This window comes from Canis lupus, chromosome 19 (assembly GCF_003254725.2).
Source record: "Canis lupus dingo isolate Sandy chromosome 19, ASM325472v2, whole genome shotgun sequence".
In the NCBI taxonomy this organism is placed as follows: Eukaryota; Metazoa; Chordata; class Mammalia; order Carnivora; family Canidae; genus Canis; species Canis lupus.
The window spans coordinates 21,625,102-21,643,707 of NC_064261.1; the positions used below are offsets into that span (position 1 = coordinate 21,625,102).

The 18,606-nt window shown below is 41.4% G+C and overlaps 1 protein-coding gene across 2 annotated transcripts in view; it reads right to left on the reverse strand.

Annotated features, from left to right (window-relative positions):
* Positions 1-18,606, reverse strand: part of FAM168B (family with sequence similarity 168 member B) — a 51,080-nt gene that overhangs the window by 26,878 nt on the left and 5,596 nt on the right. For both annotated transcript variants that reach the window (XR_003131485.3, XM_025435993.3), the window contains exon 2: positions 15,181-15,260. Coding sequence is in view for 1 of the 2 variants with exons in the window: in XM_025435993.3 (XP_025291778.1) it covers positions 15,181-15,250 (70 nt within the window). In the remaining variant the exon portion in view is untranslated. The remainder of the gene's footprint in view (positions 1-15,180; positions 15,261-18,606) is intronic.

Sequence of the window (18,606 nt, forward strand, 5' to 3'; positions counted from 1 at the left end):
AAATGCCTATTTCCCCTAATTTCATCTGAGTGTTCACTACCTTTTGTATAATGAAAGAGTAATTAGAATATTACTGTATGTAATATTCTGTATGTTGAAATTCTAATCCTCAAACAAAATAGTATTTTAAGATACTAAATTGTGGTAATCATTTCACAGTGAATACATACATTAAATCATTACATACACCTCTAAAAAATACATGATGTACAACCTAAGTATCTACAATTTTTACTTGTCAATCATGTATCAATGGAAGGGGCCCAGCGAGGAGCCAAGCTAAGTAAGGCCAGGCGGGGAGTGCCCCCAGGACATGAAAGCCCAGTCCCAGAGAAGCAGAAACTTTACCAATCTTCCAGGACAGTGAGGTGCTCGCAAGGAACTCGGGCAGGATCCCAGGAGGGGCAGTAGAGCCCCCAGGTTCCCAGGGTCACTAACAGAGAAGCGCGACCCAGGGGAGAGCGTGCCACACACTGCCTGCAGAGCTCCCTAAAGGGCTGGAACGTGCGCCCGCAGGGCCTCAGGAGTTCAGGCAGTGGCTCCCTGTGGAGGGGGCTGTGCCCCAGGAGAAGCTCAGGCAGCATCTCAGGCGGTGGCTCCAGGTGGAGTGGCCTGCGCACAACGGGAACACAATTCCAGTGGCGCAGGCCCCAGAGCCCAAGGCTCTGAGGGACACAGCCCAGGATCCGGCGCTCCCCTTGGGACAGGCAGGGGCCAGGAGGACACAGGAAAGTGAGGACACTCCTGAGCTGTGCAGATCAGCATCCCCCACCCCTGGAGCATCCAGGCCAGTGTGGACTGGGAGCTGCGAGAGTTACTGTGGGAGCTGACTCCAGGGCTAGAAACCTGGACGCCGCCAGTCTTGTTGTTCCTCCCTATATCACCTTGTGCCTGGGACAGAGCAGGGCGCCAGGAAACAGGGGCCTCACAGGATAAACAGTTCCCACTGAGCCATGCACCTGGCAGGGGGCTGGGCAGCTACCCCAGGTACACACACCTGAGAATCAGCACAGCGGGCAAGAAGAGCAAGTTCTTGACGGAGCAGCTCTGGAAAGCTCCAGGGGAAGTTGAGGGATTTACAGTATATAGAATCAGAGGATACACCGCCTTGTTTTTGTGTTTTGTTTTTACTTTTGTTTGTTTTCCTTTTTTCTCTTTTTTCCTTCCTTTTTCCAGTAATACTTATTTTTAGCCACTCTGCACTGAGCAAAATGACTAGAAAGAAGAACTCACCACAAAAGAAAAAATCAGAAATAGTACTCTCCCACAGAGTTAAGGAATTTGGATTACAATTCGATGTCAGAAAGCTAATTCAGAAGCACGATTATAAAGATACTGGCGGCTCTGGAAAAAAGCATAAAGGATTCAAGAGACCTCATGACTGCAGAATTTAGATCTAATCAGCCCGAAATTAAAAATCAATTAAATGAGATGCAATCCAAACTAGAGGTCCTAACAATGAGGGTTATGAGGTAGAAGAATGAGTGACACAGAAGACAACTTGATGGCAAGGAAGGAAGCTGAGAAAAAGGGGAAAGACAATGAAGAGACCATAAGGAAAGGTTAAGGGAAATAAATGATAGCTTCAGAAGGAAGAATCTATGTATAACTGGGGTTCCAGAAAATGCAGAGAGAGACAGAGGGAGAGACAGTATATTTGAACAAATCATAGCTGAGAACTTCCCTACTTTGGGGAAGTAAACAGGCATTCAGATCCAGAAGATAGAGAGATACCCTCCCCAAATCAGTAAAAACTGTTCAACACCTCAACACTTAATAGTGAAAGTTGCAATATCCAAAGATAAAGAGGAAATCCTTAAAGCAGTGAGAGACAAGAGATCCTTAACTTACATGGGGAGAAATATTGGGGAGAAATATTAGATTAACAGCAGATCTCTGCACAAAGACCTGGCAGTCCAGAAAGGGCTGGCAGGATATATTCAGGGTCCTAAATGAAAAGAACATGGAGCCAAGAATACTTTATTCAGCAAGGCTCTCATTCAGAACAGGAGAGAGAAAGAGCTTCCAAGATAGGCAGAAACTGAAAGACTATGTGACCATCAAACCAGCTCTGCAAGAAATACTAAGGGGAACTCTGTAAAAGAGAAGTCCAAAGAAACAATCCACAAAAACAGGGACTGAATATAAATTACAATGACATTAAATTCATATCTTTCAATAGTAACTCTGAACGTGAATGGGCTTAATGATCCCATTAAAAAGTGCAGAGTTTCAGACTGGATAAAAAAGCAAGACCCATCTATTTGCTGTCTACAGGAGACTCATTTTAGACCTAAGGACACCTACAGCATGAAAATAAAAGGCTGGAGAACCATTGACCATTCAAATGGTCATCTAAAGAAAGCTGGGATACAATACTCATATCAGATAAATTAAACTTTATTCAAAGACTATAGTAAGAGATGAAGAGGGACACTCTATCATACTTAAAGGATCTATCCAACAAAAGAACCTAATAATCATGAATATTTATGCCCCTAATGTGGGAGCTGTAAAGTATATCAAGCAATTAATAATCAGTTAAGATATACTTAGATAATAATACAGTAATAGTGGGAGACATTAACACAGTACGTTCTGTAAATGACAGATCTTATAAGCCCAACATCTCCAAAGACACAAGAGCTTTAAATGATACACTGGACCAGATGGAGTTCAAAGATATTTACAGAACTTCACATCAAAACGCAACTGAATACACATTCTTCTCAAGTGCACACGGAACTTTCTCCAGAATAGACCATATACTGGGTCAACCAATAACAAAAGACTGGGATTGGCCCCTGCATATCTTCCGACCATAATGCTTTCAAACTAGAAATCAATCACAAGAAGAAATTTGGAAGAAATTCAAACACCCGGAGGTTAAAGAGCATCCTGCTAAAAGATGAAAGGGTCAAACAGGAAATTAGAGAAGACTTATAAAGATTCATGGAATCTAATGAGAATGAAATTATAACAATTCAAAATATTTGGGATACAGCAAAAGCAGTCCTGAGAGGGAAATATATCGCAATACAAACATCCCTCAAAAAACTGGAAAGAACTCAAATACAAAAGCTAACCTTGCTCCTAAAGGAACTGGAAAAAGAAGACCAAATAAAACCTACACCCAGGGCAGCCCAGTGGCTCAGAAGATTAGCACAGCCTTCAGCCCAGGGCCTGATCCTGGAGACCCGGGATCGAGTCCCATGTCAGGCTCCCTGCATGGAGCCTGTTTCTCCCTCTGCACCTCTCTTTCTCTCTCTCTCTTTCTCCCTCTCTCTGTATCTCTCATGTATAAACAAATAAAGTCTTTAAAAAAAAAAAAAAAACCTATACCAAGCAGAAGAGAGTTAATAAAGATTTGAGCAGAACTCAATGAAATAGAGACCAGAAGAACTGTGGAACAGATCAACAAAACAAAGAGTTGGTTCTTTGAAAGAATTAAAAGGATAGATAAACCACTAGCCAGCCTTATTAAAACAAAAGAGAAAAGACTCAAATTAATAAAATCACGAATAAAAAAGGAGAGATCACCATCAATACCAAGGAAATACAAGACACAAGAGTCCAAGGACAGATAGCTTCCCAGGAGAATTCTATTAAACGTTTGAAGAAGAAACAATACCTATTCTATTAAATCTGTTCCAAAAGATAGAAAGAGACGGAATACTTCCAAACTCATCCTATGAGGCCAGCATCACCTTAATTCCAAAACCAGACAAAGACCCCACCAAAAAGGAGAATTATAGACCAATATCCCTGATGAACACAGATGCAAAAATTCTCAAAAAGATATTAGCCAATAGGATCCAACAGTACATTAGGAAGATTATTCACCATGACAAAGTGGGATTTATCCCTGGGATGCAAGGTTGGTTCAACACTCCTAAGCAATCAATGTGATAGATCATATCAGCCAGAGAAACAAGAACCATATGATCCTTTCAAAAGATGCGCAGAAAGCATTTGACAAAACAGAGCACCCATTCCTGATCAAAATTCTTCAGAGTGTAGGGATAGAGGGAACATCCCACAGCATCTTAAAAGCCATCTACAAAAAGCCCACAACAAATATCATTCTCAATGGGGAAACACTGTGAGCCTTTACCCTAAGATCAAGAACACGACAGGGATGTCATTCTCACCACTGCTATTCAACATAGTACTAGAAGTCCTCAGCAATCAGACAACCAAAAGACATTAAAGGCAATCAAATTGGCAAAGAATCAAGTCAAACTCTCCCTCTTCGCCAATGACATGATACTCTACATAGGAAACCCAAAAGACTCCACCCCAAGATTGCAAGAACTCATACAGCAATTTGGCAGTGTGGCAGGATAGAAAATCAATGCCCAGAAGTCAGTGGCATTTCTATACACTAACAATGAGACTGAACAAAGAGAAATTAAGGAGTTAATCCCATTTACAATTGCACCCAAAAGCATAAGACACCTAGGAATAAACCTAACCAAAGGTAAAGCATCTATACCCTAAAAACTATACAACACTTCTTTTTTAATAAAATAATTCTTTATTGGTGTTCAATTTACCAACATACAGAATTACACCCAGTGCTCATCCCGTCAAGTGTCCCTCTCAGTGCCCATCACCCACTCACCCCCACCTCCGCCCTCCTCCCCTTCCACCATCCCTAATTCGTTTCCCAGAGTTAGGAGTCTTTATATTCTGTCTCCCTTTCTGATATTTCCCACACAATTCTTCTCCCTTCCCTTATATTCCCTTTCACTATTATTTATATTTCCCAAATGAATGAAAACATACAATGTTTGTCCTTCTCCGATTGACTTACTTCACTCAGCATAATACCCTCCAGTTCCATCCACGTTGAAGCAAATGGTGGGTATTTGTCGTTTCTAATGGCTGAATAATATTCCATTGTATACATAAACCACATCTTCTTTATCCATTCATCTTTCAAGGGACACCAAGACGCCTTCCACAGTTTGGCTATTGTGGACATTGCTGCTAGAAACATCGGGGTGCAGGTGTCCCGGCGTATCATGGCATCTGAATCTTTGGGGTAAATCCCCAGCAGTGCAATGGCTGGGTCATAGGGCAGGTCTAATTTTAACTTTTTGAGGAACCTCCACACAGTTTTCCAGAGTGGCTGCACCAGTTCACATTCCCACCAACAGTGTAAGAGGATTCCCTTTTCTCTGCATCCTCTCCAACATTTGTTGTTTCCTGCCTTGTTAATTTTCCCCATTCTCACTGGTGTGAGGTGGGATCTCATTGTGGTTTTGATTTGTATTTCCCTGATGGCAAGTGATGCAGAGCATTTTCTCATGGGCTTGTTGGCCATGTCTATGTCTTCCTCTGTGAGATTTCTGTTCATGTATTTTGCACATTTCATGATTGGATTGTTTGTTTCTTTGGTGTTGAGTTTAAGAAGTTCTTTATAGATCTTGGAAACTAGCCCTTTATCTGATACGTCATTTGCAAATATCTTCTCCCATTCTGTAGGTTGTCTTTTAGTTCTGTTGACTGTATCCTTTGCTCTGCAAAAGCTTCTTATCTTGATGATGTCCCAATAATTCATTTTTGCTTTTGTATCTTTTGCTTTCGTGGACGTATCTTGCAAGAAGTTACTGTGGCCAAGTTCAGAAAGGGTGTTGCCTCTGTTCTCCTCTAGGATTTTGATAGAATCTTGTCTCACATTTAGATCTTTCAACCATTTTGAGTTTATCTTTGTGTATGGTGAAAGAGAGTGGTCTAGTTTCATTCTTCTGCATGTGGATGTCCAATTTCCCAGCACCATTTATTAAAGACACTCTCTTTCTTCCAATGGATAGTCTTTCCTCCTTTATCGAATTATTAGTTGACCATAAAGTTCAGGGTCCACTTCTGGGTTCTCTATTCTGTTCCACTGATCTATGTGTCTGTTTTTGTGCCAGTACCACACGATCTTGATGACCACAGCTTTGTAGTACAACCTGAAATCTGGCATTGTGATGGCCCCAGATATGGTTTTCTTTTTTAAAATTCCCCTGGTTATTCGGGGTCTTTTCTGAATCCACACAAATCTTAAAATAATTTGTTCTAACTCTCTGAAGAAAGTCCATGGTATTTTGATAGGGATTGCATTAAACGTGTAAATTGCCCTGGGTAACATTGACATTTTCACAATATTCTGCCAATCCATGAGCATGGAATATTTTAACATCTCTTTGCGTCTTCCTCAATTTCTTTCAGAACTGTTCTATAGCTTTTAGGGTATAGATCCTTTATCTCTTTAGTTAGGTTTATTCCTAGGTATCTTATGCTTTTGGCTGCAATTGTAAATGGGATTGACTCCTTAGTTTCTCTTTCTTCAGTCTCATTGTTAGTGTATAGAAATGCCATTGATTTCTGGGCATTGATTTTGTATCCTGCCACGCTACCAAATTGCTTTATGAGTTCTAGCAATCTTGGGGTGGAGGCTTTTGGGTTTTCTAGGTAAAGTATCATGTCATCGGCAAAGAGGGAGAGTTTGACTTCTTCTTTGCCAATTTGAATGCCTTTAATGTCTTTTTGTTGCCTGATTGCTGAGGCTAGGACTTCCAGTACTATGTTGAATAGCAGTGGTGAGACTGACATCTCTGTTTTGTTCCTGATCTTAGGGGAAAGGCTCCCAGTGCTTCCCCATTGAGAATGATATTTGCTGTGGGCATTTCGTAGATGGCTTTTAAGATGTTGAAGAAAGTTCCCTCTATCCCTACACTCTGAGGAGTTTTGATCAGGAATGGATGCTGTATTTAGTCAAATGGTTTCTCTGCATCTAATGAGAGGATCATATGGTTCTTGGTTTTTCTCTTGCTGATATGATGAATCACATTTATTGTTTTATGAGTGTTGAACAAGCCTTGTGTCCCGGGAATAAATTCTACTTGGTCATGGTGAATAGTTTTCTTAATGTGCTGTTGGATCCTATTGGCTAGTATCTTGTTGAGAATTTTTGCATCCATGTTCATCAGGGATATTGGTCTGTAATTCTCCTTTTTGGTGGGGTCTTTGTCTGGTTTTGGAATTAAGGTGATGCTGGCCTCATAGAACGAATTTGGAAGTACTCCATCTTTTTCTATCTTTCCAAACAGCTTTAGTAGGATAGGTATGGTTTCTTCTTTAAACGTTTGATAGAATTCCCCTGGGAAGCCATCTGGCCCTGGGCTCTTGTGTCTTGGGAGGTTTTGGATGACTGCTTCAATTTCCTCCCTGGTTATTGGCCTGTTCAGGTTTTCTATTTCTTCCTGTTCCAGTTTTGGTAGTAAGTGGCTTTCCAGGAATGCGTCCATTTCTTCCAGATTGCCTAATTTATTGGTGTATACCTGTTCATAACATGTTTTTAATATCGTTTGTATTTCCTTGGTGTTGGTAGTGATCTCTCCTTTCTCATTCATGATTTTATTGAGTCTTCTCTCTCTTCTTTTTAATAAGGCTGGCTAATGGTTTATCTATCTTAATAATTCTTTCAAAGAACCAACTCCTGGTTCTGATGATCTGTTCCACAGTTCTTCTGGTCTCGATTTCGTTCAGTTCTGCTCGAATCTTTATTAACTCTCTTCTTCTGCTGGGTTTAAGATCTATTTGCTGTTTTTTCTCAGGCTCCTTTATGTGTAAGGTTAGCTTTTTTATTTGAGTTCTTTCCAGTTTTTGAATGGATGCTTGTATTGCGATGTATTTCCCCCTTAGGACTGCTTTTGCTGCATCCCAAAGATTTTGAACGGTTGTATCTTCATTCTCATTAGTTTCCATGAATCTTTTTAATTCTTCCTTAATTTCCTGGTTGACCCTTTCATCTTTTAGCAGGATGGTCCTTAACCTCCACGTGTTTGAGGTCCTTCCAAAATTCCTCTGGAGATTTAGTTGTAATTTCAAGGCATTCTGGTCTGAGAATATGCAGGGGACAATCCCAATCATTTGGTTCGGTTCAGACCCAATTTGTGACCCAGTATATGGTCTATTCTGGAGAAAGTTCCATGTGCACTTGAGAAGAATGTGTATTCAGTTGAGTTTGGATGTAAAGTTCTGTAGATATCTGTGAAATCCATCTGGTCCAGTGTATCATTTAAGCTCTCGTTTCTCTGGAGATGTTGTGTTTAGAAGACCTATCGAGGGTAGAAAGAGCTAGATTGAAGTCACCAAGTATAAGTGTATTATTATCTAAGTATTTCTTCACTTTGGTTATTAATTGATTTAAATATTTGGCAGCTCCCACATTCGGGGCATATATATTGAGGACTGTTAAGTCCTCTTGTTGGATAGATCCTTTAAGTATGAGATAGTGCCCCTCTTCATCCCTCACTACAGTCTTCGGGGTAAATTTTAGTTTATCTGATACAAGGATGGCTACCCCTAGTTTCTCTTGAGGACCATTTGGATGGTAAATGTTTTCCAACCTTTTATTTTCAGGCTGTAGGTGTTCTTCTGTCTAAAATGAGTCTCTTGTAGACAGCAAATAGATGGGTCCTGCTTTTTTATCCAGTCTGACACCCTGCGCCTTTTGATGAGGTCATTAAGCCCATTCACATTCAGAGTTACTATTGACAGATATGAGTTTAGTGTCATCATGATATCTATTCAGTCCTTGTTTTTGGGGATTGTTCCACTGAACTTCTTCTTAAAGGGGAATTTTAAGAGTCCCCCTTAAAATTTCTTGCAGAGCTGGTTTGGAGGACACATATTATTTCAGTTCCTGCCTGTTTGGAAGCTCTTTATCTCTCCTTCGATTTTGAATGAGAGCCTTGCTGGATAAAGTATTCTTGGTTGCATGTTCTTCTCATTTAGGACCCTGAATATATCCTGCCAGCCCTTTCTGGCCTGCCAGGTCTCTGTGGAGAGGTCTGCTGTTACCCTAATATTCCTCCCCATAAAAGTCAGGGATTTCTTGTCTCTTGCTGTTTTAAGGATCTTCTCTTTATCTTTGGAACTTGCAAGCTTCACTATTAAATGTCGAGGTGTTGAACGGTTTTTATTGATTTAAGGGTAGGATCTCTCTCTTTCCTGGATCTGAATGCCTGTTTCACTTCCCGGATTAGGAAAGTTTTCAGCTAGGATTTGTTCAAATATATATTCTGGCCCTCTGGCCCTTTCGGTGCCCTCGGGAACCCCAATTAAACGTAGGTTTTTCTTTCTCAGGCCGACGTTTATTTCCCTTAATCTGTCTTCATGGTCTTTTAATTGTCTGTCTCTTTTTTCCTCAGTTTCCCTCCTTGACATCAACTTGTCTTCTATGTCACTCACTCGTTCTTCCACCTCGTTAGGACTTCTAGTTTGGATTGCATCTCATTCAATTGATTTTTAATTTCTGCCTGATTGGATCTAAATTCTGCAGTCATGAAGTCTCTTGAGTCCTTTATGCTTTTTTCTAGAGCCACCAGTAGCTGTATAATAGTGCTTCTGAATTGGCTTTCTGACATTGAATTGTAATCCAGATTTTGTAACTCTGTGGGAGAGAGGACTGTTTCTGATTCTTTCATTTGAGGTGAGGTTTTCCTTCTATTCATTTTGCTCAGTGCAGAGTGGCCAAAAACAAGTTGTATTGGGAAAAGGACAAAAAGAGAGAGAAGGAAAGAAAAGAGAAAAAGAAAAAAGGAAGAAAAAATGGAAAAAGAAGAAAAAGAGAAAGAAAAAGAAAGAAAGGGGAAAAAAATAGGGTGGGGGAAGCAATCAGAAATCAAAACCAAAATAAAAAACACGGGGAGTATCTTCTGATTCTGTATACTTTAAGTCCCTTGACCTCCCTTGGAACTTGTCCATCTAGCTGGTCTTCTGGGGGGAGGGGCCTGTTGTGCTGATTTTCAGGTGTTAGCAGTTGGGGGATCTGCTCTGCCCCCTACCTGGTACAGGGCTCAGTGGGGGGTTGTTACCCCGTGAGGCCGAAGGAGGAACAACCCCAGTGGCTGCTGCAGCTCTGGAAACCTGGATTCAGCTCCTGCCCGAACTACTCTGTCTGCAGGGCCTGGAGGCTCCCGGGCGGGGCCGCTGATGTGCTCAGCTTGGGGCAGGAGCGTCCTGGCTTTCCTGAGCCCTCCCGGCTCTGCCTGTCCCGGGGGGAGGCCGGATCGTGGGCTGTGTCCCGGCACCCTGTGCTCCCGGGGCCTGCGCTGTTGGATTTGCGCTCCGACCCGCAGCCCCCTCCACGGAGCTGCTGCCGGAGCCCCTCCGAGCTGCTCCGGGTCCCGCCGTGCGCGCTGCAGCCCTTAGGGAGTTCGGCGCACTCCCCTGGGGCGCAGGTGTCTATTAGTGTCCCAGGGAGCTTGAGGGCATCCTCAGCCTCTTGGGGTCCTGCTCTGACTCCCTGCGAGGCCTTTCCGCCCAGGAAGGTTGGTGCAGCTCCTGCTTCTCCGGGACGGGTATCTCCTGTCCTGGGGACATTCGCCCCAGCCTCAGCCTGGCTCCTCGCGGGGCCCCTCCCCCTCGGAGGCCTTTTGTTTCTTTATTTCTTTTTCCCCCGTTTTCCTACCTTGATAGAAGCACGAACTCTTCTCACTGTAGTGTTTCAGCTGTTCTCTTTTTAAATATCAGGCCGAATTCGTAGATTTTCAGGATGATTTGAAGGTTATCTAGGTCATTTGGTGGGGACAGGTGATTTTGGGACCCTACTCTTCCGCCATCTTGCCCCTCCTCTAGGCTAGATCTACAACACTTCTGAAAGAAATTGAGGAAGACTCAAAGAGATGGAAAAATATTCCATGCTCATGGATTGGCAGAATTAATATTGTGAAAATGTCAATGTTACCCAGGGCAATTTACACGTTTAATGCAATCCCTATCAAAATACCATGGACTTTCCTCAGAGAGTTAGAACAAATTATTTTAAGATTTGTGTGGAATCAGAAAAGACCCCAAATAGCCAGGGGAATTTTACAAAAGAAAAGCATAACTGGGGACTTCACAATGCCAGATTTCAGGTTGTACTACAAAGCTGTGGTCATCAAGACAGTGTGGTACTGGCACAAAAACAGACACATAGATCAATGGAACAGAATAGAGAACCCAGAAGTGGACCCACACCTTTATGTTCAACTAATATTCCACAAAGCAGGAAAGACTATCCACTGGAAGAAAGACAGTCTCTTCATAAATGGTGCTGGGAAAATTGGACATCCACATGCAGGAGAATTAAACTTGACCACTGTCTTACACCATACACAAGGATAAACTCAAAATGGATGAAAGATCTAAATGTGAGACAAGATTCCATCAAAATCCTAGAGAAGAACACAGGCAACACCCTTTTTGAACTTGGCCACAGTAACTTCTTGCAAGATACATCCACAAAGACAAAAGAAACAAAAGCAAAAATGAATTATTGGGACTTCATCAAGATAAAAAGCTTCTGCCCAGCAAAAGAAACAGTCATCCAAACTAAAAGACAACCTACAGAATGGGAGGAGATATTTGCAAAAAACGTGTCAGACAAAAGGCTAGTATTCAAGATCTATAAACAACTTATTAAACTCAACAGCAGGGGATCCCTGGGTGGCGCAGCGGTTTGGCGCCTGCCTTTGGCCCAGGGCGTGATCCTGGAGACCCGGGATCGAATCCCACGTCGGGCTCCCGGCATGGAGCCTGCTTTTCCCTCTGCCTATGTCTCTGCCTCTCTCTCTCTCTCTCTGTGTGACTATCATAAATAAATAAAAATTTAAAAATAAAATAAAATAAAATAAATAAACTCAACAGCAGGGCAGCCCGGGTGGCTTAGTGGTTTAGTGCCTCCTTCAGCTCAGGGTGTGATCCTGGAGACCTGGGATGAAGTCCCACATCGGGCTCCCTGAATGAAGCCTACTTCTCCCTCTGCCTGTGTCTCTGCCTCTCTCCATGTGTGTCTCTCATGAATAAATGAATAAAATCTTTAAAAAATAAAAATAAAAAAATAAACTCAACAGCAAAAAAACAATCCAATCATGAAATGGGCAAAGGCATGAAAGGAAATTTCACCAAAGAAGACATACACATGGCCAATAAGCACATGAGAAAATGCTCTGCATCACTTGCCATCAGGAAAATACAAATCAAAACCACAATGAGATACCACCTCACACCAGTAAGAATGGGGAAAATTAACAAGATAGGACACAACAAATGTTGGAAAGGATGTGGTGAAAGGGAAACCTTCTTTGCACTGTTGGTGGGAATGTGAACTGGTACAGCCACTCTTGAAAACTGTGTGGTGGTTCCTCAAAGAGTTAAAAGTAGAACTGCCCTACAACCCAGCAATTGCACTGCTGGGGATTTAACCCAAAGATACAGATGCAGTGAAAAGCCGGGACAACTGCACCCCAATGTTTATAGCAGCAATGTCCACAGTAGCCAAACTGTGGAAGGAGCCTTTGTGTCCATTAAAAGATGAGTGGATAAAGAAGACGTGGTATATATATACAATGGAATATTACTCATCCATTAGAAATGACAAATACCCACCATTTGCTTCGACGTGGATGGAACTGGAGGTATCATGCTGAGTGAAATAAGTCAATCAGAGAAGGACAAACATTATATGGTCTCATTTATCTGGGGAACATAAAAAATAGTGAAAAGGAATGAAAGGGAAATGAGTGAAAATATCCGTCAGGATGACAGAACATCAGAGACTCCTAACTCTGGGAAACTAACAAGGGGTAGTGGAAAGGCAGGTGGGCGGGGTGATGGGGTGACTGGGTGACAGGCACTAAGGGGGGCACTTGACGGGATGAGTACTGAGTGATATGCTATATGTTAGCAAACTGAACTCCAATAAAAAAATATATAACTGTAAGTAGTATGTTAGAGAAAAAAGAAAATGGAGTACATGAAAAAATTAAACTCAATAAATAGGTTCTATAGCAAATTAGAGAAGAATTTGCAGGCTAGTGAAAAATGGAAGCAGATCAGTATAAAACATCCACATTAAGACTCACAGAAAATAACAAAATACAAAAAGGATGCAAGAAACGTGAGAAAGAGTGAAATGGTCTAATATACTTATAAATGGAATCCCAAGAGAAGAGGGAGAGCAGAAAAAAAAGACTTGAAGACTCACTGCTATTCCTGGAAAAAAAAAAAATCAACCTACTGAGGCGGTTTTCAGTGTTACTGAAATACACACACTCTGGAAAGGCAGAGCTGAGGAGTTACAACAGAGAGGCTATCCCTCATAAAGCCTGAAACATACATAAAGTCTGTCAAACTCTGCTTTTGACCAACCAAAGAATAGAAACAACATCCAGACACATACCTATGAAGCATGACAGGCAATCAATGGTTTATTAAAAAGACTATCAGGTAATGCTAAAGCCGTCAGGTTTTACCTATTATTTCCCTTGATCTATATCCACTCAGGATTTCAGGAAGCTATTTGGCATTCTGTTTAAACAGAATTATTTAAATTATCTTGATAATTTAAAATTACCTTTTACCAATTCTGGAAAATTCTGTCACTTTTCTTCTCTATTCACCCCTTCTGGAGCTCTTAATTCATCCCAAATCTTCTCATTGAGACATCTCGATTTCTTAACTAGTCTTCTAAAGCTACCCCTTTCCTTATTTTGCATCCTGGGTCTCCCATTTAGCAGTGTCATGCTTGCAATGTAACCTGAATTTTGCTCAAATGCCATTTCTTTAAGTTCAAGTTGGTTCTTTTAGTCCCTCCCATGTGTTATTCCCCTCTTACATTCTGATTCTTTCTTGATCTTCAATTATTCTCAACTTGCCCGATGTGTTATCTATTTGAGGTTCTATTCCTGCAGTCTATCATAACTAGTAACTCTTTCTTGATGAAGTCACATGTTTTATAATAACTCTGCATTGTTAACAGGCAGAATTTTGTGGGAAACCCACACTACCTGGAATACATAACAAACATATGCCTCTACAGGAGCTTTGCTTTTGCTGCTGTCAGGTGCTGGGGATAATGCAAGCTGCAGACTATGTTTCATGTTAGTTTGTCATTTATGAGCGCCCGCCGGCAGGGCACGCGCACACACACACACACACACACAGTATTTACAAGTAATAACAAAATAGAGACTCCAACATCCTTGACTGGTTACAAAGTCTTAAGAAAGATTTCCCCTTCCTAGAGCCCAAGCAGACACTAAATTCCCTTGTGGAATCAGTAAATGGAATTTTTCTTTTTTTTTTTTAAGTCTACCTCTTCCCTGGGAGTATCACTCTCCAAGCCCCAAACCCCAAACTCAAAAGGCCTCACTTTCTGTCCCCATGTAGGTTGTCAAAACCCACAAAAAGCAAATGTTCCCAGCACAGGAACATCATTATTAGCTCAATGGCCAAATGCACTGGTTTTTATGTCACTTTCATATTCAGCACAGATATTTTGTTTACTACCCTACAAGATCAGTTATACATTTTTTAAATGTCCAATTTTCTACACTTTTTTAGCAATAGGATTTGAAGATGATCTGTTCCATCATACTATCAAAACGCGTAATAAAATTGTACCATTACAAAAAATCACTCGTGGATATCACCAATTAGGATGACCATTTGCTATTTTCAAACAACCAGTTCCTATTCCCTCAAATTTTGTTTTACCACTTCCCTCATAGCCCATGTTCAACTCGCTGACTCCCATAAGTGGGGAATGTGGGACGCCTGGGTGGCTCAGTGGTTGAGCTTCTGCCTTCAGCTTATGGTGTGATCCCAGGGTCCTAGGATTGAGTCCCAATCAGGCTCCCTGCATGGAGCCTGCTTCTCCCCGTGCCTAGATCTCTGCCTCTCTGTGTCTCTCATGAATCAGTAGAATCCCCTCCCTGGCTCAGAGACGGAAGCTGAGTGCAATCAGAACACACCCAGGACTGGTCTGATTAGAAAAAAAGAAGCCCCATTGGGGTTTCCTATAGAACAGAGATAAAGAGGCTCATAGGGTACTGCTGAACACCACAGAGACCACAAAGAGAAGTGTAACCTGGGACCAACACTGAGCCAATCATGAGGAAGTGAGCTGAGTTCGAAGGTAGGAACTAGATCCTGGTACTTACTCCTGGAGCAACCAGATCAAGCTCTGACCAAAGCCAGTCCTAGCTCTTGATTTTTTTTTGTTCCATGAGCTGAAACATTTTCTCCTTGTATAAATTACTTTGAGCTAAATTTGTCAACTGAAAGCATTCTTACCAACATGGAAATTTCCCAAGTGTTCAAAGTTCAATAATGAAACAAAGTTTTACTTTTGCTTACCTGGATAACCAATTCCTTTGGCATTTGCATAGGGAACCCCAGAAGAACCAGGGCTATAAACAGGATTCATGATTTCAGAACTAAAAAAGGAAAGAAAAGTGATTTAGCCAAGCACTTTTATTCTCCAGTTCTCTCCAGTATCAGTCAAAAAAGAAGTCCCTTCTCTAGTTTACTAAAAACAAGGCATTTCATGCTGCTGCCAACCAACACAGAAGTCCTGATGAAGGCCCACCCAAACATTGTAAACTTTCCTTTACAAATTCTTCAGTCCGTCAAAAGCTAAGAAAAAACTGTTTTCTATGTCCCTGCTTAAAACAGTGAAAATACGTTCTTATAATCTAAATGTCCTTTTATTTTTTATAAAGATTTTTACTCATTTATTCATGATAGAGAGAGAGAGAGAGAGAGAGAGGGGCAGAGACACAGGCTCCATGCCAGGAGCCCGACATGGGACTCGATTGCGGCACCCCAGGATCACGCCCTGGGCCAAAGGCAGGCGCCAAACTGAGGCACCCAGGGATCCCCTCTAAATGTCCTTTTAACAAATAGTTAAGGAAACCAGATCTATCCGGTGTATGAAATATTATACAGATACTTGTTAAAGTGTTTAAAAACATGACTGATACTATGTTAAGTGAGGAAAAAGATAACAATGCTGCAGGATGCAGTTATAATAAAAAAACCTGCACCTACATGCAATAACTACAAATAGTACAGGCATGTGCACTTCCAGCACAAACAGAAAAGGTTGGGAGAATATAAAAATGTGAACAGAGACAGTCTCTAGATGGGGTGGGTTTAGTGTTCTTTTTATACTTTATTTCTTTTTTCTTTATTTTTTTAAGATTTTATTTCTTCATTAATGAGAGACAGAGACAGAGAGAGAGAGAGAGAGGCAGAGACACAGGCAGAGGGAGAAGCAGGCTCCATGCAGGTAGCCTGACGTGGGACTCAATCCCGGGTTTCCAAGATCATGCCCTGGGCTAAAGGCGGCGCTAAACCACTGAACCACCTGGGCTGCCCTTTATACTTTATTTCTTAAATAACTTTTGTTAAATATGCATATATTTTCTTAAAAATACAAGTCAGCTATAGCCTAGCAACTCTATTAACCCATTCAATGCTTTTTTCATAATCTTTTTTTCCTGAAAAGTTCAAGAACTTGCATAGCCATAACCATGATTTTACTCCTTACCCAACAGAAATGATTTTCATCAGTATCGCCAGCAAGCTCCTCTGAATTCTTTCACCCAGTATATTCTGAAAGCGTGAGTTTAAAGACTGTTCTGTATTCCTCACCTAGTAAGTCACTCACTGACTTATGTGGTAGTAAGGATTAAGGGGATCTTAAGTTTAAAATAAAAACAGCAGGGTGCCTGGGTGGCTCAGTTGGTTGACTCAGGTCATGATCCCAGGGTGCTGGGATCAAGCCCGAGGCTGGGCTCCCTGCTCAGTGGGAAAGTCTGCCTCTCTCCCTCTCCATCTGCCTCTCCACTCACTCATGCTCTCTCACTCTCTTTCAAATAAATAAATAAATAAAATCTTAAAAAAAAAAACAAAACAAAACAGCACAGGAAAGGGAGCTAGCTAACAGGCAACAAGTATTATGAGAACTCTGTACTTTCTGCTCAAATTTGCTATGAACCTAAAACTCCTTTAAAAAGTCTAGTTAAGGGATCCCTGGGTGGTGCAGCGGTTTGGCGCCTGCCTTTGGCCCAGGGCGCGATCCTGGAGACCCGGGATCGAGTCCCACATCGGGCTCCCGGTGCATGGAGCCTGCTTCTCCCTCTGCCTGTGTCTCTGCCTCTCTCTCTCTCTCTGTGTGACTATCATAAATAAATAAAAATTAAAAAAAAAAAAAAAGTCTAGTTAAGAAATCCCTGGGTGGCTCAGCAGTTTGGCACCTGCCTTTGGCCTAGGGTGTGATCCTGGAGTCCCGGGATCGAGTCCTACATCAGGCTACCTGCATGGGGCCTGCTTCTCCCTCTGCCTGTGTCTCTGCCTCTGTCTCTCATGAATAAATAAATAAAATCTTAAAAAAAGAAAATCTAGTTAAAAATATATAGGGGCACCTGGGTGGCTCAGGCCTTGATTTCACAATCATCAGTTTGAGCTCCACACTGGGCTCCACACACAGCATAAAATCTACTTTAAAATAATTAATTAAAAATAATAAAAAATAAATAAAAAATACACATATATACTAAATAGTGTCTGCCCCTACCACATCCCCAATCAGAAAGTAGCCCCATGCAGACAAGGAACAGAGACTTGGTCCTATTTACTGCAGTTACCTCTAGCACCAGTAACAGTATCTGAAACAATACAGGTGCAAGTACCTGCTGACTTTCTAAAAACATATGCACCTTCGAACATGATATAGGTATTAAATTCCAATACAAAGATATATTGTAAAAACTTACCACTTCTTAGCTTACCTGACTCATTTAAAATATTCACAATCAACAGCAACCCTCTCAGGTCCCCTCCCTCCCCAGGAACTTTATTCTATCACTTTACTATCACTCAATAAACCTTGCATTGCTGCCCACCATAAATAAATAAATAAATAAATAAATAAATAAATAAATAAATAAATAAATAAAATTCACAATAAAAAATATACCCAGTCACATCCTTCATCTTTGTAACAAGGTCTAGTCTAAACTAGGAAAAAAATCGGGGATCCCTGGGTGGCGCAGCGGTTTAGCACCTGCCTTTGGCCCAGGGCGCGATCCTGGAGACCCGGGATCGAATCCCATGTCGGGCTCCCGGTGCATGGAGCCTGCTTCCCCCCTGCCTGTGTCTCTGCCTCTCTCTCTCTCTCTCTCTCTCTGTGACTATCATAAATAAATAAATAAATAAAATTTTAAAAAATTTAAAAAATAAACTAGGAAAAAATCGAGAACATCAGTGATTGGAATGTTCTTGCTAAATAACTGTCTAATTTTTTTTTTTTAACTTCTAAGTCAAACTTACTGTGACATCCACAATTACGGCTAAAACATAAGTCTAGATCAATGCTGGCCAACAGTACTCTGCAGCAATGAAGATGCCCTGTGCCTTCTAATATGGCAGCCATTAGCTGAAAGTAACACCCAAATATGTGGCTAGTGCAGGATATGATTTTTCAATTTTATGGGACTGCAACTTATATTCATTTTCTTAATGTATGTATTTATTCAACTGATCTCTACACTCATTGTGGGGCTTGAACTCAAGACCCTGAAATCAAGAGTTGCAGGCTCCTCCAACTGAGCCTCAACTTAAATTTAAATAGTCATTGATGTCTAGGGGCTACAGTGGACAGCATGTGTTTACAACACAGATGAGAGAAAAGAAGAATAGGAAGAATATAAAGAAAGCAGGAGAATCGATTACGTATCTTACCACACAATTTAAGAATAAACAAACTGGGGGCACATG